The 21327-nt window shown below is 44.0% G+C and overlaps 2 protein-coding genes across 3 annotated transcripts in view; one reads left to right on the plus strand and one right to left on the minus strand.

Annotated features, from left to right (window-relative positions):
* DTL (denticleless E3 ubiquitin protein ligase adapter) overlaps positions 1–11431 on the minus strand; it is a 32902-nt gene extending 21471 nt beyond the window's left edge. Inside the window, exons 1-9 of the mRNA XM_077813784.1 lie at positions 11386–11431; positions 10633–10758; positions 7208–7306; positions 6765–6826; positions 6554–6674; positions 5432–5497; positions 3111–3226; positions 2225–2298; positions 306–409 (exon numbers count right to left, since the gene is read on the minus strand). Of these exons, the coding sequence (XP_077669910.1) occupies positions 306–409; positions 2225–2298; positions 3111–3226; positions 5432–5497; positions 6554–6674; positions 6765–6826; positions 7208–7306; positions 10633–10758; positions 11386–11431 (814 nt within the window). The remainder of the gene's footprint in view (positions 1–305; positions 410–2224; positions 2299–3110; positions 3227–5431; positions 5498–6553; positions 6675–6764; positions 6827–7207; positions 7307–10632; positions 10759–11385) is intronic.
* Positions 11432–11695: 264 nt separating this feature from the next.
* INTS7 (integrator complex subunit 7) overlaps positions 11696–21327 on the plus strand; it is a 39814-nt gene continuing 30182 nt past the window's right edge. The window contains exons 1-6 of one of the 2 annotated variants that reach the window (XM_077813783.1): positions 11696–12067; positions 14848–14977; positions 16494–16640; positions 17832–17969; positions 19859–19905; positions 20692–20891. In XM_077813783.1, the coding sequence (XP_077669909.1) occupies positions 11977–12067; positions 14848–14977; positions 16494–16640; positions 17832–17969; positions 19859–19905; positions 20692–20891 (753 nt within the window). In that variant the 5' untranslated portion in view covers positions 11696–11976. The remainder of the gene's footprint in view (positions 12068–14847; positions 14978–16493; positions 16641–17831; positions 17970–19858; positions 19906–20691; positions 20892–21327) is intronic. The other variant, XM_077813782.1, reaches the window with a different exon arrangement.

The following is a 21327-nucleotide window of genomic DNA, read 5'->3' on the forward strand; positions in this document are numbered from 1 at the left end:
CATCATCACCAAGTTAGCTAAGTTCAGATTGCAGGGCCATGTTCTCCACCCAGTTGCTTTTGTGCAACCCCATTGGAAAGGCCCACAGGAGTTATTATTACTGGTTTGGTGATACAGAAGCAGGAGAAAAAGCTTGACTTTCCGGTGCTGGCTGTTTAAAAAAAAAAAAAAAGTCCTACTAAAACAGGCCAGTCAGATCTGAAAAATGATGTGAAAGAAGATGACTTGGAGGGGGCTCATGTCTTGTGTCAGTGATTTCCAGATCAACCTGCAACTTTGAGGAGTAACATCATTCAGTTGCTTACCCAGTTTGCGAGTGCTGATCCCAGGGTAGCAGAATGACTTGAACGGCACCGGATCCTGCCGATACATGGTGTAGTTCTTGCGCAGGTCCCATACTTTGATTACACTGAAATTCAAGATACAGGCATCTTCAGCTTCTACACCTGCTACACAGAGCTGATAAAAGCATTCTACAGCAATCAGAGGATGGCTCCCCACCGCTTGTACCCAGTGAATCTAGAAATGCAGCATGACTGAAGCAAACCAGAGCAAAAGCCTGCTGAGAGAATGACAACTGAGATTGCTGGGCTAGGCAGTGGAGTCACTGACTGCCTTTCACCTTCCAGAATGTTTTATTTTTGCAACCAACAGAATATATTTAAGGCTAAATCATGGAAGTTTTTCAGTCCAAGAATCAGGTTTCAGAGAGAACTGAGATGTAATTTGACCCAATGAAATAACAAACTAAGTTAATTTTCTCAGATGAAAACTAAAATAAAGAGGATGCACTGATATTTTGACAGTCATACTGAAAAAGCTCTTCAAGCTTCTTCCTTGCTCTCCAGGAGCAAGCCTCTGTCATGAAGGCCCTCACCCAGCAATGAGCTCCATGCAGGTGGGCCCCAGCCCTGTTGACTTCAGTAGCACTCTGCTTGTGTTCAGGGATCTGGCCACATGGAGGTGGTTGCAGGATCAGAGCCTGAGAAGGTGATCTCCACATTAACCAGAAGGACAGTTTATTGGCACTCCAAGATATACCAACAGACCTGGCACCCCAAAAATGCACCCTCTGTAACTCAACAATTTTTTTATCCCGCGCAGCTCATTAGCTGAAGAATAAGATTTCCACTCAGTAGTCTGACAGCTTTCCCTAAACAAAAATGGAGGTGCTAGAACAATTAAAACAGCATCCATCTAGTACTTGGTTATGAAGCTTAAAAGAAAACTCAATCACTTGTCATGAAAGGCAGCAATACCTTGGGTTCACCATCACAACCCGTTTTAGGACACCAGGCTTTTAAGGAGATTAGTCACATAAGGACCATAATTTTAACATACCTTTACAGGAGTGCTCTTTCCAAGCCAAGTTTTTTTAAAAAATTCATGGCTTGCCCTACTAATTAAAACCCCAGTAAGGAGGCGTAAGAAACACATTCAGAAGTCGTAATGCAATCCAGCAGATTCAGCACTGGTCTGGATCGGAAGGCCTCCTAGGGTTTGTCTACACTGCAATTAGACACCTGTGGCTGGCCCACATCAGCTGGCTCAGGCTCACGGGGCTATAAAATTGTGGTGTAGATGTTCGGGCTCAGACAGGAGCCTGCGCTTTGGGACCCTCCAGCCTGAGCCATCTACACCACAGTTTTACACTCTCACAGTCTGCGCCCAAGTTAGCTGGCATGGGCCAGCCACAGGTGTTTAATTGCAGTGTAGACATACCCTAAGTGATTTTGGGAAAGCCACCAAGCTGCTCTTTGCCTTGGTTTCCCCACCTGTAACATGGGGGAAATGCCTGCCCACCTTTGTGAAGAATTTTAAACTCTACAGATGAAAAATTGCTATTATAGTGCATTGCTTCCTTAAAAGTGATGCTATCAAGCTGCATTTAGATGTAAAATTAACATGGTTAGAGACCTTTCTAATTGGCAAGTAGAGTGAATTTCCCTAGGCAGTTAAACAAGGCATCTCATCTGCCCATGTGCCAGAATACCAGAGCGTGAGCTTGCCTCCTGTTAGAACCATTCATGGCTCTTATTGTCCACTCTAGATTTTGTTAGATGGACAGTCAGTAACACTTAAGATGTTCACCAGCAATTTACTGCGATTCAAGCAATATGTAAAATCTACTGGGACCCCTACAATTTTTGTTCAGTTTCTGCCTGTGACACTGAGAGGAAAATTCAGATTAGCTCAGAAAAACATCCATTCTCTCTCTCCTTACCCATCGACAGCTCCTGCAGAGATAAGGGTGTGTTCATCTTGAAGCAGCACCACTGTCACACTCTGCTGGAAATCCTAAAAGGAAAAGAAAGCTATTTGTTTTCTGTCACAGTCAGTAGAGATTCTCTGCAAAGTTCAAGGCCAGCATGAATGTTTGGGAAATCAGTTCACTCTTCCTCCCAGACGGATTCATTCTGAGTTCTGCCAAACTGTTAACCAGCCAGAGTCCTGCTTTAGTAGTGGCTCAGTCCTTGGATTCCACCACGGTCACAAAGTTTTTGTTGCCCAGCAAGTTAGTCACCATAGGCAGGAGGCCCAGGAGTGCTAGTTGCAATTTAGGACACCGGGTTCAAGCCCCTCCGCAAATAGAATTCCCACAGAGGTCAATGGGATTGGGCTCAGATTTGAAAACACTCCTCGCAGATTAGACATAGTAGAGCTCTCGCACCATTGCATTTAGTGGATGAAATAGGCACAACTCTTACTCCCATGAGTTATAAATATAAAAGCACGACTGTGTCAATAGCTTCCTGAAAAATCTTAGAAGCCTAGGAATGGAGTAATGCTGGGCACTGATCCCTCCAAAGTAAAAACACAAGCACATACCCGGGGAAGAAAGGACATATGATTTGCTCAAGGATAACTGGATCTCATATTTAATTTCCAACACAGGTGAGCCAAATTGATCACAGTGTCTGGTTATAAAACAACAATAGAGATCAGGCTTTGAAGAAGATAAGCTTATCAGCATTTCTATCCCATTCAAACTAGATAGCTCTCCCCAGTCTAGATGCTCTCTTGTTCTCTTAGTTTGCTAAGCTACCACAACACAAAATGCTATCTTGGGAAGTAGAGTCCTAGATTTCTTTCACCTTCCAAATTCTTACCACTGAAGGGGCAAGTCCTCTGAGATTCTGCTTTTTCTTCTTGGGTTTGGAGAGTATCTGCTTGTCTACTATGTTGTGGGCTCCTCCAATTTGATTCACCTGCCTGTAAAATCCATCTGAAAGACAGTTCCAGGAAGCCTCACTTATTACTGCTAGATTAGCTCCCATTTACAGCCATAGTTTTAATAAAAACAGACACAGAGTGGAAATACATTCTAGGAATTGACTGAGAGTGACCTTTAGTTTCATTCATATACTCTGCAAACAAGCATTTTCAGTTATTTTAAACACTGAATAGAAGCAGGAAATAAAGAACATGAGCATATATTGCAATAGCTGCCATTCAGTCAGGACTCTTCAATAGGTTAAATTCTTCCTGATTAAGTGAAGTGCAAACCATGGTTAGCCCTTTAGGACAGTGAGTTCTACAATTAATTTCACTGAAGTATCAGTTTAATACATTTAAATCCTGTTGATTTAACAACATGCAGTCATGAGGTTTATTAAATACAGTGTGTGTCAAGTTTCTAAAAGTTAGCACTTACATAGCACTTCATTAATGTTAGCTACATTGTGAAGGGAAATACATATGATCATCTAGTCCAGTGCAGGATTTCTCCCACAGTACGTTTGTAGTGCTTTCTCCAGTCTGGTTCCAAGTACAATGAAGCTGATAAATTTCATTGAGGAGACTCAGTTTTTTGTTCATTCATCACTCCTGCACCTATCATCGTGGTGTCTGAGCACCTTACAAAGCCATCTGACTGGTCTACAACTAACCTGAGTTCTGTCACATATGGTGCAGCTTAGTGAGGGTGCCTTGCCCATGTGTCAATGCTGAACAGGTTTAAAACCAATGTTATGGCATCATTTCTTGCATGAGAGTCAGACAACTGTAAAGTAAAATCTCGGGCAGCTAGTTCTTGGATCAGATCTTTCCTCTTTTGATAGTATTCACTGAAATCACAGCAGTTAGGCCATCTATGAGCTCACAGCCCTAACCCTCACACACTCTCCTTTCTGGTTGGTCTTGGACATTTCTCTAATAATTTTTTTTTCCCCTGCCTGATCCGGTGAGTTGAAGTCCCCAACTGATTGGCAAGAGCAAAGGCACAGTGGAAGTGTGGAGAACAGCATGCACCAAGAGCTGTTTCCTCCAGATGGGCCTCTTGAGAGTCTGGACAGCAAAAGCACTGATCAGCAGCTGAGAACAATTTGTAGCAACTCTAACTGTGAACAACAGACCAATTATTAAACCATCAATTTGTAATCACCTAGAGGATAACAGGGTTCATAGAATCATAGAATCGTAGAAGGTTAGGGTTGGAAGGAACCTCAGGAGGTCATCTAGTCCAACCCCCTGCTTGAAGCAGGACCAATCCCCAATTTTTGCCCCAGAGTTATCAAGAATAACTAGCACAGATTTGTGTAAGAACAAATCAGGCCAAATCAATCTTATTTTCCTCTCTGACATGGTTTCATGGTTTCTGACATGGATGGGGGGAAGCAAGACAAGCGATTTCATATTAGTAAGGTTTTTGACACAGTCCCACATGACATTCTCATAAGCAAAGTAGGGAAACGTGATCTAGATGTAATTACCATAAAGGTGGGTGTACAACTGGTTGAAAGACACTAAGCAGGGAGAGGTTGCAAACACTTTGGAGGACAGGATTAGAATTCAAAATAACCTTGAAAAATTGGAGAATTGGTCTGAAATCATCAAGATGAAATTCAATAAAGAGAAGTACAAAGTACTGCACTTAGGAAAGAAAAAAAATCAAATACACAACTACAAAATGGGGGGTCAAGTGAAGGCAGGACAAGAAGTAATGGGCTTAATCTGAAACAAGGGGGCTTTAGGTTAGATAGTAGGAAAAACTTTCTAACAATAAGGGTAGTTACACTATCAAACAGGCTTCCAAGAGAGGTTGTGGAATCCCACTCACTGGAGGTTTTTAAGAATTGCTGGACAAACACCTGTCAGGGATAAGGCTTATTTGGTCCAACCTCATCTTAGGGGTGGGACTTGATGACCTCTCAAGGTCCCTTTCAAGCCCTACATTTCTGTAATTATGGCCCACAAAACATATCAATACAGAGACTTAGGTAAATCTGAGAGTGCCATGAAAGTGGTAATACCCATTAAATACAGAAAAATCAGATCCTTGGCTTTCTCCCACTAAAGCAGCTTTTCCCCCAAATAATTCATGTCCTGTTTAAGGGGCTTTGCCTGTATTGCAATAAACTGTATCAACCCCAAAGAATAAGCTCCAATACACACCACCAGCCCCGTTACACACTTCTGAAAGCTCACCTACCTTTTTTGTTGCACCTGGTGTCCCAGAGCATGACGTTTCCATCTCTGCCTCCAGTACAGAAGACAGCTGAGGGAAACATATTTATTAGCTTCAAAAAGTTACAAGTGTTCATTTTAGAAGATTAACTGAAGCCAGGGTGGCACCATCTCTGTGACAATGCCCTGCGTCATCTGCCTGTCCTAGCCCTAAACCTGGCAACCACATCTCAAGGCTGCAGGCTCACTGCTAAGGTGGTAGATTTAGAATCTGAGGAAAGGCAGCCTGCTGCTTGGTACTGTTTGGCAAAGGAGATGGGTGGGTTTTTCCTTATTACAACTGACCCACAGGCAACAACTGAAGATAGTAGCATATGAATGTTCAAGGAGAATTGAATGACTTAGGGGACCTCCAACTTTAATAGCTTAAATTTGGCTCAGGTTAGTGATCACAAGAAGTTACCAGCATTAAATCGCTTTCTGGTGTCCCAGGCAGGAGTAGCTAATCTTACTATAGTTCAGGGGTGGCCAAACTTACTGATCCTCTGAGCTGCATATGACAATCTTCAGAAGTTCAAGAGCCAAGCTCGCCTGCCGGTTTCAGGGCTTCAGCCCTGCAGGAGGCACCGCCTGAAGCCCCAAGCCCTGGCAGGTGCTCCCTGGAGGGCTGAAACCCCGAGACCCCCCTCCCCTCAGAGCAGAAGCCCCTAGCCCCACCACCTTGCCAAAGGGCAGAAGCCCCTAGCTCCACCTCACCCCCCAGTCTGGTGGACAGAGAAGCAGGGGGAAGCGCGATGGAGGCGCCACGAACCGCACTTTAACTGTAAAAAAGCCACGTGCTGCTCATAAACTGTGGTTTGGCCACCCTTGCTACAGTTCCTTACGTATAACTACATAGCACAGACACCCTTGTTGACAACTTCAGCCCAGAGACCACTAAAACTGAGTGGTCCTGGAAACTTAACCAGCCTTTCACCCCAGAGAAGGTCTCTACTGGACACAGTTGAGCCACATTGGAAGGGCAGTGTGAGGAAGCCTACTTGGGCACTGCCTGTGCTACAAACAGTGGGCTTTGGCCTCCAGAGATCTCATCAGTACTAAGATTTACTTTAAAAAAAAAAATGGGGAGAGAAACATGAACATTTACCTTTCTCAAATTTAGAGAAAGCAACTGACTTGAGGCTGCACTGATGACCTTTACATATGCCAAGCAGCTCACCAGCCCTCACATCCCACACTTTGGCTGTCTGGTCTCCTGAAGCTGTAACCTTGAGGGGAAGAAATGAAAAGATTTAGTCATTCTTTGCATCGTTCACCAGAGCACTAAAAATAAAGTCAGAGAGCACAAGTCATCTTACAATCCTGTGTTCCCCAGGCACCCAGGCAAGGTCGAAGACCGCATTTGAGTGAGCCAGCCACTCTGAAGGAAAAACAAAGGCTAAGTTTAGTTCAGACCATGCAAAAAGTAGGCATCTTGGAAACGCATTGAAGCGTGACATTCACTTGTAGAGAACTATGAACATTTTTTTAATCCAACATTCAAATGACTACATTTTGTGGCTTGTCAACAACAGCTTTTCACGGGTGCTAAAAGCAACATAGGACAATTTGTTTAGAAGAGCAATACTGGGGACATGTTCACACTACTGCTTTAAAAACAGAAGCCATGAAATTACAAAGAAGGAATGCAAGTACTGCCGATATTTAAGTATTAGTCAACACAGCAAAAGCGCTTTTTGCTTCTAACAAATCATGCCCATTTTTTACATCAAGTTCAGATCTTGCTCTGAGTTACGTTTACCTCTAAAGATCTGCTTGCCACTGTTTTGGGTTTCAGTATCATAAAGTCTAACAAAGCCTTCTTCATTTGCAACTGCAAGTACATGCTGCAGATCTGAAGCTGAAAGACAAATGATTGGAAGTTATGTTTTTTGTATATTAAATAGCTACCTCAATGTTTCCTTCCCAAAAGAGAACTGCAAACAAATTACTTAAATAGAATATACAGCAATTGCACAACTTTGGAAAAAGTAATTAGCACTTACATAGCAATTTACATCTTCAAAGCACTATATAAACATTAATGCTCTATAACAGAATATGGATAGCCCACTTTACCAAAGGGAAAACAGAAAGCTTACATGACTTGCCAAATGTTACAGTGAGATGGTGGCAGAGCTACAATTAGAACTCAGATATTCCTAATTACTAGTCCCCTGCTGCCTCAGTAGTTTATAAAGAATATCAGAATGGACAAATTAGAGAACTGGTCTGATATCAGTAAGATGAAATTCAATAAAGACAAGTGCAAAGTACTACACTTAGGAAGGAAAAAATCAAATGCAAAAAAAGTCAACAAAATGAGGAATAACTGGCTAGATGGTAGTACTGCTGCGAAGGATCTGGGGGTTGTAGTGGACCACAAATTGAGTATCAGTAAACAATGTGATGTAGTTGCAAAAAAGGCTAATATTCTGGGGGGTCTTAAGAGGAGTGTTGTATGTAAGACATGGGATATAATTGTTCTGCTCTACTTGGTAATGGAGAAGCCTCAGCAGGAGTGCTGTGTCCAGTTCTGGGCGACACACTTTAGGAAAGATGTAGATAAACTGAAAAGAATCCAGAGGACAGCAACAAAAATCATAAAAGATTAAACAAACTTGACTTATGAAGAAAGGTTAAAAAAACTGGGCATGTTTTGACTTGAGAAAAGAAGACTGAAGGGGGACTTGATAAAAGTCTTCAAATATGTTAAGGAGTGTTATAAAGAGGATGATGACCAATTGTTTTCTACATCCAGTGAAGCTAGGACAAGAAGTAATGGGCTTAATCCGCAGCAAGGGGGATTTAGGTTACATCAGCAGTTCTCAATTGAGGGTCTGTAGCCCCTGGGTGGCCTTGAGCCCTTTCTGGGGGGCTGCGGGACCCCGTGGCTGGAACCCAGAACTCCCCTGCCGTGGGGCTGAAGCCAGAAGCCCTGGCGCCCTCCACCGTGGGGCTGGAGCCAGGAGTCATGGGGCTGAAGCCCCAAGCACTGGTTGCTTCCCCTCCCCACAGTGCCAGAGCGGAGCAGTCCCAAGGACAGCTCCACACACCCCCACTTCCTCCTCTCCCTGTCCCTTGGTCAGGTCAGAGGCGGGAAGCCGGAGCCTGGTAGCTGCTGCTCTGGCTGGTGCCATGGAGTGGGCAGCCGCGGCATTCTGTCTCCCATTGCTGGTGCCTGGGGTTGCAGCTGCTCCTCAGCTCATGCAGCCAGTAAGAGCCACCTAGGCAGGGGGACCCGGATCTGTGGCTGGCAGAGCCCTTGGCGAGCAGTGACCACAGGGGAGCCCTCCTGGTGCACAGCCCCTAGCTACCCCCTTCCTGCACCCTAAGCTACTCCCCTGACCACACACAGCCCCTAGCTACCCCCATACCTGCACACAGTCCCTAACTACCTCTGTATCCTGAGTGGTTTTCAAATTTTTTGAGCTGAACTCCCACCACACACAACTCAGACAGGCTGGGTGGTCTACTGAGGTGAGTCAGGGGGTGGAGGTGACGTTGCCACCATGTACCCTTCCATGCGGAGCTGACCCAAGCCGCCGCAGCGCCTGCCCCCACAAATAGAAGTCAAACTATGCCTATGTCCAAGGGCTCACCCCCTGCCCCGCTGGGCCCTGGAGTTTTTATAGCATGTTGAAGGGGGCCTTAGAAAGGAAAATGGTGAGAACCCCTGGGTTAAATTGTAGGAAAAACTTTCTAATGATAAGGTAGTTAAATTCTCAAATAGGCTTTCAAGGCACGTTTTGGGATCCCAGTCATTGCCCAGAACAGGTTGGGCAAACACTTATTAGGGTGATCTAGGTTTATTTGGTCCTGCATCAGTGCAGGGGGCTGGACTTGACCTCTAACGGTCCCTTTCTGCCCTACATTTCTAGGATTCTATTGACTTATTTTATCCCATAATTTTACAGATTCTAAATGCAAAGTGAGCCTTTAATTTCCCCTTAACTTTTATGAGTCAAATGTTTTAGAAAGAGTTTCTTCCCTAGATTCACAGTAAGGTCTTGGATTTGATCAGTTAACTCAATGTCACAGTAATTTGGGTTCTTTAATATATTTGTTCCTTGAATAAATCTGTTAGTTGAAATATTACTTTTACGCAAAATGATTTGATAGTGCAGACAGAATAACAAATTCCAAAGTGCAGAGGAAACAGATATCCTATCATTATTTGATGCTGTGAGGTTTTTAGCATGACCTCTGGATTTGGAAAGTAGCATATAAGGGGGACTGGATTGCTCAGGGAACTAGTAATGAGCTGCCAAAGTCTCCTCTCAAGGATGATAGTACAAATCCAACCCAAATGTGTAGTGGTCAAGAGCCAGGGCCATCTGATAGCTGCCAAATGGTCCATGGAAAATTAGTTGACTTAGTTCATTTCTCATGGACAGGTATGCTCATCACCAAAGCCAGCACCCAACCACTCTTACTACTGACTGTCACCTTATTCACAGTGTTGAATAAATATAAAAAATGAACTATCCTCTACACCCTTTGGTGGTCCCTCCAGGCCAGGGTTGAGACTGGGGCAGAAGGAGCAGTGTGGAAAAACTTGCACACCTAATGTCAGTGCTATACCAGCAGATAGGGATTTCAGTATCCAGAGCTGTCAAATAAGCCAGCAACTTTCACCTATGCTACACTCACAGAAAGACTTAAAAGGTTTTTTATTTAGTAAGAAGGGATACATATGGGATTTTAGTAGCACATCTTCCTCCTCACCAGTTTCTATTTACTACTACTCACTCTGTTCCAGGTCCTAGTTACTTATGAACCAAGACCAACTGGCCTAATTTTAAACCTGCAAACATCTTAGCTCCACATTAATGAGACATACTTTGCCTTAGACAAGACTGAAATCAAAAGCTGTTAAAGTGTGTAAATGCATTTAAATTCTTTAACTGAGCACACTTTATTAAAATGCATAGAAATCCCCTGATCCTTCCCACAGTCCATTGTGCTGCATAGCTCTAGTATACCAAAGTAAATCATAGTGTTACTCAGTTCACCTTATTGGTTGCTCTAATAGATGTGTCATTAACTGTCATCTACTTTGTCCTTGATATAAAATAAGGAACTCTTTATGAAACTTAATATTCAAAATAAATGGTTACAATATCTGTCCATATGCACAGCTTTGGCTCTAGCATAGTATTTTGATTTCAGAAAAGAAACACTTACCTGTAGAAAAGGTGCAACCAAAAGGTGGAACTGGCATTCCCATCTCTCCATAAGAAAGGTGGTCATCTTGCTGACTACACTGATAGCAATCCAAGAGGTGTTGTAGGGGATATTGCAAGGACAGACCTAAAAATAAGAAAAAGATTGATATGAATCAGGATTTTGAGTGGCTGAAATGAAACCCACCAACTTCCTTGGGTCAGAGGTCTTGTCCACATTTTGTGGACTCATCCACGTTGATGGGGTTCTGCACTTGGTCATGGAGCCGAAGTACTCGTCATAATTTGAACACCAAACAGAAGAATCCACGACCTGTGCGGGGCATTTGCTATACCATTCGCTACACCCCCCGCGTTAGAAACGTCTTATCGAGATGCGCCAGACAAACCCCATCATCACAGGTAGCTGCGAGCCCCTCCCCCGGCTGGACAGAGCCACCCGTGGGGTGATCTCTCCAGAGAGGGGGCGCCCCAGCAGTGGGGCTGTCCAAGCAAGGACAGAGCACCAGGGGCGGCACTGCAAGGGACACACACCCCGTGCATCGGTCCCGCTCACCGCGGAGAGAACAGGCACCTGCCTTCCCTCCCCGCGGCCCTGGCACCCACCCCCCGGCGTCGGGGCCGAAGCCGGGCAGGCGGTGTCCGGCGGAGCGGGCGGGGAATCCCAGGAGCTGCGGGCTCACGCAGCGGGAGACAGGGATCCGGATCCCGGGGAGCGGAGGGTCGGGCCCCTGGATCGCGGTCCGTTACTCACGCTGCGGCCCGGCCTGGGCCCGGTGGAGGAGCGAGCGGCAGAGCATGACCCGTTACGCAAGCAGCGGCGGGGACAGGAACGAACACAGCACCGACCACCCACTCCCGCCACCCGAACTACCCGCCAATTCGCCAAACTCCATTCCCGCTCCCCATTGGACAGAACGACGGGGACGGGGCTAGAGGCCACACCCGCTATCTCCCATTGGGCGGTGGCTCCGGGGCGGGGCCACGAGACCACACCTATTTCCACTCTGCCCATGGTAGATGCTGCTGGCGCTACGGTGAAGGCGGTGGGTAGTGGCACGTCACTGCACAAGGGTACCTATCGGAGCGGGCTACGCATGTGCGAGAGACCAAGTGGCGGGAGTATGAGGCTAGCTGGGTCCGCACGTGCGGTGTGCAGCTGGTGACAGCGCATGCGTCCCCAAACGCGGTGGCGGGAACGTGACAGTGCGTGCGCACGCTGTAAACCCGTCGGTGGTGTGGCGAATCGCGCATGCGCAGCTGCAGGAGACGGTTAGGGGCGCTGGTAGCTGCGCACTGAGTTTACGAATCGTGCTGTGAGCTAGTACCGGGAGCGGGGAGCGCTATGGCCTCCGGCGCTAAGTCCTTCCTGGCGGACGCGGGCTACGGCGAGCAAGAGCTGGACGCCAACTCCGCCCTCATGGAGCTGGACAAAGGTAGGGAGAAGCCGCCGACCGCCCTACTGTGGCAGCGCAGCGCGCATGCGCGGGCACGTAGTGGCAGCCCCGCCTCATCGAGGGGCTGGGCCGCGCGGGGTGTCTCTCCCGGGCCCCGCTCTGGGCCAGCCCAGAGGAGGACGAGGCCGGCCGCAGAGACACGCTGCCCTGTGCCCCCTCCCTCGGTCCGGCTGCGGCCCCTCCTTCGCGGAGCCGGTGCCCTGCAGCCAGCGGCCGGGCTGAGCGGCTCCTTCCCCTGGTACTGTTCGTGTTGCGATCGGGTCCTTTGTGCCGCCCCAGCATAGAGCGCCCAGACGGCGCCCGGCCGGGGCGTTTACAACCCCCACCGCCTCTTGCCGCTCCCCGGGTGTGACCGAGCCCTCTGGGCAGCGGCGGGAAGTCTGGCCCGGGTGGGTTCTCCTGCTCTTCCCGCCCCTACCCCCCGCAACATCCGAGCGCCTTCCAGCCGTGCGTCCCATTGGCCGGCTAGCCTCTGCCCCCTGCGCGTTCTCTCGTCCCCGGCCCGTGTGCCAGAGAGGCTCCTGGGTGGGACTTCATTTTAATCAGATGTGTGTAGCTGTATGGTCATGTTAGTGACGGCAGGGTCAGAGAAACGTGCCTTGGACTGACAACAGAAGGTGGCTTGTGGTGGACCTTAGCTCTTGTGAAAGTTCATTGCACAGTCTTGTTGGGCCGGCCCTTGAGCAAACTGCGGGAAAGGATAGCTCAGTGGTTTGAGCATTGGCCTGGTAAACCCAGGGTTGTGAGTTCAGTCCTTGACGGGGCCATTTAGGGATCTGGGGCAAAAATTGGGGATTGGTCTTGCTTTTTGAGCAGGGGGTTGGACTAGATGACCTCCTGAGGTCCCTTCCAACCCTGATATTCTATGATTCTGTGATTCCTGTACAGATTAGCTTTACCCTTATTGTGTCAGGGAAGAGAAGTTGTTAATCACAGTCTTCATCCTAGAGCTTTGGCTGATCTCACAGGGCAGGTCTACACTAAAAACACTGCATCAGATGCTCTAAAGTGAGGGGAGAGCCCTCACCTTCTCATCGTTAATCCACCACTGCAAGAGGCAGTAGCTATATTGGTGGGAGAACCCTCCCACCAGCATACCCCTGTATACATTGGCACTGAGGTTGGCATAACTAAGTGGTTCCAGAGTGTGAATTGTTTACTGAGTGACATAGATATATCAAAGTAATTCTGGAGTAGAGACCTACCCTTAGATACTTGGGTCTAGATCAGGGGTAATCAATATATTTTTCATAAAGGTGTAACTTTCTTGGTCAAGGTCCAGACTCCAGAGAAAATAATATAAAAAAACCAACAATAATAAGTAAATAAAAGATTTTGCAGTCTCTTCAAAAGTGTCTCGCGGTATCGATTTGGCACATGATCCACCTATTGACTATCTCTGGTCTAGGCCATTGAGTACCTTTGAGTATGTTGTATTGCTGTAGTCCAACTAAGAGTTGACGAAGGCATTAATAACTGAGGCCAGGTTATCTTTGCCAGGATGTGACAGATCTTCTAACCAACTGGAAATGATAAAAAGTGGTGAACTTGGATGCTGATATGAGAGCTTAGTGTTGGTGAGGAATCCAAGAGCACTTCTAAGCTATGGACTGAATAGAATTATTTGTTTTTGGGAAAAAATAATTAATGTGAAGAGCTTGTCAAGTACTACATGACCCAAACTAGTTGTAGCCTTCTCATGCTACTGCAATATACATGCATCCGATTAAGTGAGCTGTAGCTCACGAAAGCTTATGCTCAAATAAATTGGTTAGTCTCTAAGGTGCCACAAGTACTCCTTTTCTTTTTATGTTTAATAATAACTGTTAACTAAAGTGAATGTGGATTGAAGTCTGTAGGAGAGCTGACAGAATGCCAGGGTCTGGAATTCGCAAGATTGTGCTCTGTGCTTGCTTTGTTGCCCTTATTCTGTGTATCTAATACCTCAGTAATATTTGTCAAGTGCATTCCTTAAGTGACTTCTGTGGTACCAAAAAGGAAACAAAAAGTAGTTCAGTTAGTGACTCAATAGTGCTAATCATGAGTATATTTGTGTTTTGCTTGAAAGTTATCCTGCTCACTAGTTAATGATGGAAGACTGATGATGACTCAGTTTTCAATTGATAGGGACCAAAAGAGACATTAGACACTGCATAAAAGTATCAAAAATGTCAGTTTTAAATATTCTCTGCAGAAAGAATGTTTAACTTCCTTTACACTTTCAGAAAAATCAAAATTACCCTGACTTTACATATTTTAATGTATGTAAATTTTATCCTATCCAAGACCCTAATCTTACACACTTAAGCATGTGTGTCACTTTGCTCCTGTGAGTAGTCCTATAGTCTTCAATGGGACTACTCATGTGAGTAAAGTTAAATGTGTGTTTGGGTGTTTTCAGGGTCAGGGCCAACTGTATAGATGTTCTCATTATTCATATAAATGTCTAATCCTTTCTAAAATATCCAGCTAAGCTTTCTGCCTCAATGGTATCTTGTGGCAATGAGTTCTGTGGGTTAATTACATTGTGCCTGTGTGTGGAGTGTGTCTTTTTTATTAGATGCAGATTTGTTACCTTTCAGTTTCATTAACTTTGCCCTTAAGTTTTACTTGAGAGGGTAAATAGCCCATTTTACCTCCTATATTAGATTTGTCATGCTCCATCTTATTTCCACTCTAGATAATCTTGAGTTTTTCGGTCTTTCGTCAGGGAAAACCATAGCTATACTGCTAGAAAATAATTGTTGTTTTTCACATAGGCCTCAGGTCTGGAAAACTTGGGGAGCAATGTGAAGCTGTTGTCCGTTTTCCCAGACTCTTTCAGAAATATCCATTCCCGATTCTCATTAATTCTGCATTCCTAAAGCTGGCTGATGTTTTCAGAGTTGGGTAAGTATTGTGCTGCTTCACATCCCTGATCCTCAAGTAATTTTCTCTGATCCATGGTCCTTTGAAGCCTAGATAATCTTCCTGCTTTCCCTACTTCACAGCTACTATCCTGTCTAAGGGCATGGTTACACTTGCAGGTGTAGAGCGCTTTGAGTTAAACCAGCCTTCATAGAGCGCAGTAGGGAAAGCACTGCAGTTTGTCCACACTGACAGCTTCAAGCGCACTGGCATGGCCACGTTAGCTGCTCTTGCAACGGCCACAGAGAGCAGTGCATTGTGGTAGCTATCCCAGCATGCAAGTGGCTGCAATGTGCTTTTCAAATAGGGGTGGGGGGTGGAGTGTGACAGGGAGTGTGTTTTGTGTATGTGGGGGGGGAGAGAGTGGGTTTTTGGGGGGCTGAGAGCATGTTGGCATGCTGTATTGTAAGTTCAGACAACAGCAGACCCCCTCCTCCCCCCTACCCCTTTCTCTCTCTCACACACAGCATTCCACAGTAATCGTTTGCTTTGTCTCAGAGCAGATAAGCATGCTGGCTGTCAGAAACGGAGCTTTCAAAGGGCACTCCTGTAGCGATTCCAAAACAATGACGAGTGGCCACTTGACTTAAGGGGATTATGGGATGTTTCCGGTGGCTGATCAGAGCGCAGTAATGCGACACCTTGTTCACACTGATGTCTGGGCGTTTCAGCCAAGATGCACCAAGTGTTAATCTTCTCACTGAGGTGGAGTACCAGGAGTGCTCTAGCCACAGAGTCAGAGCGCTCTACGTGACTTGTCAGCGTGGACAGGTAGTGAGCTAGGGCACCCGGGGCTGCTTTAATGCACGCTAACTTGCAAATGTAGCCAAGCCCTAAGGAGGGTTGGATGGACTCTGTTTGGAGCCAGCTGACATCCTGCGTGGTTTGGAGTGATAACGAACAATTGAAGGCATTGTCATTCTGTCCTTCTAAAGTAATGGTTCTCAAACTGTTGTACTGGTGACCCCTTTCACATAGCAAGCCTCTGAGTGTGACCTGACCCCCCACTCCCTAAATTGAAAACACTTATTTATATATTTATCACCATTATAAATGCTGGAGGCAAAGCAGGGTTTGGGGTGGAGGCTGACAGCTTGCGACCCCCGATGGGTCCTGACCTCCAGTTTGAGAACCCCTGTTCTAAAGTTTTGTCTGCAGTGGGAATTTGCACCAGTTACAGCCATTGTTGATCAGCCAGCAATGTAGATGCAAACATAGGTCCCACTGACACCTGCATCCACTCAGACCTCTTTGCAGTACTACCACTCCCAAAAAAGGATTGAGCCCAAAACATATACTAATCCTAGTACAAAACAAATGTAAAATAGGGTGTTTTGTAGTGGTCTGTAAATTTAATTTATTAATTTAAATCAGTTATAATCATTATTCTGATTCCCAGCCTGTTTGTGAATTTCCATTACACAGAAGTGTGTGTGTGTGTGTGTGTGTGTGTGTGTAATGTACTGTACTGTACTGTACTGTGTATATCTTCCAATAGAAACAACTTCTTGAGGCTATGTGTCCTGAAAGTCACTCAGCAGAGTGAAAAGCACTTAGAGAAGATCCTGAATGTGGATGAGTTTGTGAAAAGAGTTTTCTCTGTGATTCATAGCAATGATCCGGTTGCTCGAGCAATCACACTCAGGTATGTCTTCCTAATTTAAAACTACTTATCCTAAGGCTTTATGTGACGGCTGTTTAGTTAGAAAAGTAATGTTCATTAATTATTTAGAGTCTTTAAAAACTGGAATTAATTCTGCAACATTAAGAATGAATATTGGGCTGTTTCCTCTTATCCAAAGGAAAGTACAAGACAGCTGTTTTTAAAGGGAATAAGGTAACATATTTGTGACCTGAATAAGGAGGATACTAGATATCTGTTTGACGTGGTCAGAGTTGCCTAGATGTATCAGAGAGCAAAACTGCATCTTACATATGCAGTATTGGTGGGTTGCATGCACAAGTACCTTAACTTGTGTTTTGTGCCTCCTGGAATGTATAAAACGTGTATGTTATGTTAACACTCTTGCATTTGATATATTGAGATCACAAACTGTGCATAAATTTCCATTATGGTTCCACTACTGCTTGTACAAAACTGGAATAATTTGACTTTTTACAACATTTTTTTTTTTTTTTTTTTGTATCTGACTTATTTTCACCATGTCTACTGATCATTATAGATTTTTTTTCCTCTACCTCTGCCCTTGAAACTTTCGGCTCATTGCATGATATGTGAACTTGGAGGAGGTTCCCCTGCATTGTCCAAGTAGTGCACAAGGTGTAAACTCCTAGGAAAGCCAATGAGAAATGCACAGTCAAAACTTTTGTGTAACTTTAATAATGTTAGTGGTAACAGACTGGATTCACTCAAACATCATGGGATAAATTGCACCTCCCTGGCCAGCGTGGGTGCTCTGCCAAGGGTGAGAGACCTCACCCTGAAAGAGGACTTGTGGTGGTAACGCTGCTTTCCTCCCTTACATTTTCTGGAACTTTAATTGAGCCCTGTTGGTATAGGCTTCTCAGGTGATGTCTTGGGTCAGCACAAGTCATGATCACATCTTGATAGATTATAATTGCTTGCTGGTTCAGCAGTTAAAAAATTTACAGTTGGTTAGTTTTGACCTCAGTAAGCAGTTGTGAGGAGAAGGAAGGCACAGAGTTTTGTGGTTAGGTAGGAAGCTTTTGACCATATATTATGTATGTCTGAGCTTTCTTAAAGGAATTACTGCAGATCTAATTCTTATCTTCATAGTTTATGTTCACTTTGGTTCACATTTCCCTACACACTGAATTAGTTGCTTTCTGATGCCGCTGTGATTTATTTCTGTAGGATGTTGGGGAGTATGGCATCCATAATCCCAGAAAGGAAGAATGCACATCACAGTATTCGCCAGAGCCTGGATTCCCATGATAATGTTGAGGTCGAAGCTGCTATATTTGCTGCTGCTAACTTTTCTGCACAGTCAAAGTAAGCTGTAAATTCTTCTGTGCTCTTATTGTTCGTATTTTAAGGAGTGGAAGCACTATTAATACAGTAGGACTCTTCACTGTCCTTCAAGAAATTTGGGATCACCTTCTGCAGTACTTGCCATTCCATATGTGGGGAGATACAAAAGAGATCTGTACCATTTATAATGTACAGCATGAATGTTGCAGGAAACTTGAAATCCTGTTTAAAACCACACCCAGCAGGGGCATTTGAAACTCATTGAAATTTGCTTTCATTTTTTAAAAGCTGTGAGGAAAAGTTAAGAAATATAAGGGAGAAAAAACTTGAATTAAATAAACATGTTAACTTAAAAATCACACTCTTATCTAAATTTTTTCCTTTACTTTTTAAATGTAATCCCTAAAATTTCTTTAATTAAAAGGGATTCAAGGGGAATTTTTTCCATGTTTTTCCTTTATAGTCAGTTTTTGTGAATTCTTTCACCGAGGTGAAGACCATTTAAAAAATACGAAAACCCAAAAAATGGAAGTGAGATTATAAAGTGGTAAAAATAGGCAAGGGGAATCCATGGCAGAAATAGTGTCTGAAATTACTTTCAACTTTTTTTAAAAAAATTTGTCTATTTCACGTTGGTGGTGTTGCTCTAAATTTCCTACAACCTACTCTTAAAATGTTAAGAATGTCTGGAAAGTGAGTGAATCTGGCAACTACAATTGTATTTTTAAAGTGAGAAAAATTCAGTGGACTCCATTTAAGATGGGTGTCAACATTTTTCCAAACCAAACTGCCATTTTATATAGTTCCTGTGGTCACTAATGGTGAACTGTATAGGTTGTGGGGTTTTATTAAAAGAATCCCCAGAACCTTCTTGTGCAATTTTAAGAGGAAAATATTCTGTAACATTACATTACCTGTTTCAGAGTAACAGCTGTGTTAGTCTGTATTCGCAAAAAGAAAAGGAGGACTTGTGGCACCTTAGACTAACAAATTTATTTGAGCATAAGCTTTTGTGAGCTACAGCTCACTTCATTGGATGCATTCAGTGCCACAAGTACTCCTTTTCTTTTTGCAATTACATTACCTGTGTTTTAACAAAATATGAGTCAATTTCCATCTCCTTGGAATCTGCAGTGCAGATTCCCTGATTTCTCTGCGGGGGACTAAGTGACAATAAACTGTCCTAAACAAAGGTTTGAATGAACCATCACTTCTGTTTATGGAGAGTTTCATAAAAATCACAATAATCTTAGTAGCTCATTTTAATAGAACATGTGCCTAAAACTCCTTTATTCTGCAGGTTCAGTAATCAACCCCATTAACATATTTTTTAAAATCAGTTGTCTACACCTGGAGCACCCTATATTTTGTTCTACAAATAAAGACTGAGTCAAATAAAACTTCTTGCTGTTGTTCAAATAGCATTACACAAGGTTAGGGAAAGCTTTTGGTTGTAGCAGTCTTTCTCTAGAATCTTAAGTCTCTACAAAAGAGCACTTGTAGCAAATTACGTTGTTTAACACATAATATAGTGATCTTACAAGAGTGTTAGCATTGGAGCAAATGTTCCTGCTTGTGTTGGTGCGGATAAAGATGGGCAAGAGACTCAATTCTTTAGTTAGGCTAAGTGATAGACTTGGTAGATCTGTAATCTCAGGTTGAAAGTCTAGATTGATGGAAACTAATTATGTAACAAGTGTCTAAATGTGGCATTATTCTGTGATGTTGACTAGTAGCAGCAAATTTCAGTCAAGCAAACAAAAATGTCTTTCTGGATTTGCAAAATCACTCTTAAATCTTGAAGTTCACAAGCACAATCCTGCTTTTTATAGTCCCTCTTAATTTCTTGGATCATTATTAAACCATAACAGTCACAATTTGAAGTTCAGTTGTGTCTTTTCTCTTCGCAGGGATTTTGCTGGAGGAATATGTAACAAAATCAGTGAAATGATTCAGGGTATGTAGGCGTATTGAATAACGGGAAGAAAATGAAAAGGTTTTAGTATTGTCCTAATGTTTAAATGTTACCAGAATCCATTGCTCCCTCATCCCTATACTTCCCTGAAACATTCCAGTTGCCTGAAGTTAAGTGAGCTAACAATTGATGCCGGGCAGGGCTCTGGACTACAGCTTGAATGTCTTCAAAAATGTAAATATCCAAAGCATGTTCTAATGTATCTGGTAAACTGAATCGATGTGTGTCATAGCATGTCCAATTACTATGTAATGTGGGTTTTTATGTTGACTTAGAATCTCTAGGTTTCTCTCTTTGCCTCTAGTCTCTGACAAGGCTGCCCTTCTGTCTTGAGCCTTTTGCAGTGACTTAATGTTATAACATGGGTCTCTTTTCCTTTATTATAATTGGAATAATGTAATGTAATTTGAAGGATGACTATTAATATAGTTGAGGCACACCCAAAGGAGGAGTAATTTTCCCAGCCACTTTACCCATCCATTCTTAAGGCCATTCTAATTGAGGAAGGCTGGGTCCCAGTCTCCTTGGAAACTGACAATACTGCTCTTTAATGGGCTGGTGGAGTCTGTTTAGCACTGAGACCTGCTGTTTCAGGAATTGCGTCCTGCCTCCAGCACTTCTATCTGCTGCTTCCCACAACTGGCCTTTACTTTGTCTTTCTGTGTTTTTTTTGTCTCAGTCACCAATGTCATTTAAATGTAGTATTTGAAAAGTTCAGGGTTTATTGAGATCTGTTCTGGCACCTAAATACCTCTTTCCATGCACTAGGCTTAGCCACGCCAGTGGACTTGAAGCTGAAGTTGATCCCCATATTACAGCACATGCACCATGATGCCAGCCTGGCGTCTAGCTCCCGTCAACTTCTCCAACAGCTGGTAACATCCTATCCTTCCACCAAGATGGTCATTGTTACTCTCCACACCTTTACTTTGCTTGCTGCTTCCTCTTTGGTGGACATACCCAAACAGGTAACACGTAATTGCTCTAAAGGTAATCCCTTATTTGAAAGTGCAAAACCGCTTAAACATCTCAGTTCCTTTCTGATAGTGAAAATAGTTAGATCATAGTCTGTGTTCCTATCCCTACTGCAGATGAGAAGTATCCTAGAAACTGCATTTATTTATTTATTCTTTATTTATATACTATTTGTCTCTTCAACCCCGTCCAAACAATCTCCTCCTTAAAAGGGGCAATAACATTTGATACCCTGCTTCTCTTGGAGCTCTTACATCTTGCTTCTTGTATGCAGGCCCTTGCACCTGCTTCTCACTCTGTTGCCTTCTCTGATTAGTTGAGATCCTTTCCTTCCACCAAACCCAATCTCTTATCTGCAAACTAGAAAAATGAACATACATTTAAGGTCTTTGTATGTAAAGAAGCACTTGAACCCACTGATGTAAATTA

The sequence above is a fragment of the Eretmochelys imbricata genome, chromosome 3 (assembly GCF_965152235.1).
Source record: "Eretmochelys imbricata isolate rEreImb1 chromosome 3, rEreImb1.hap1, whole genome shotgun sequence".
Classification (NCBI taxonomy): Eukaryota; Metazoa; Chordata; order Testudines; family Cheloniidae; genus Eretmochelys; species Eretmochelys imbricata.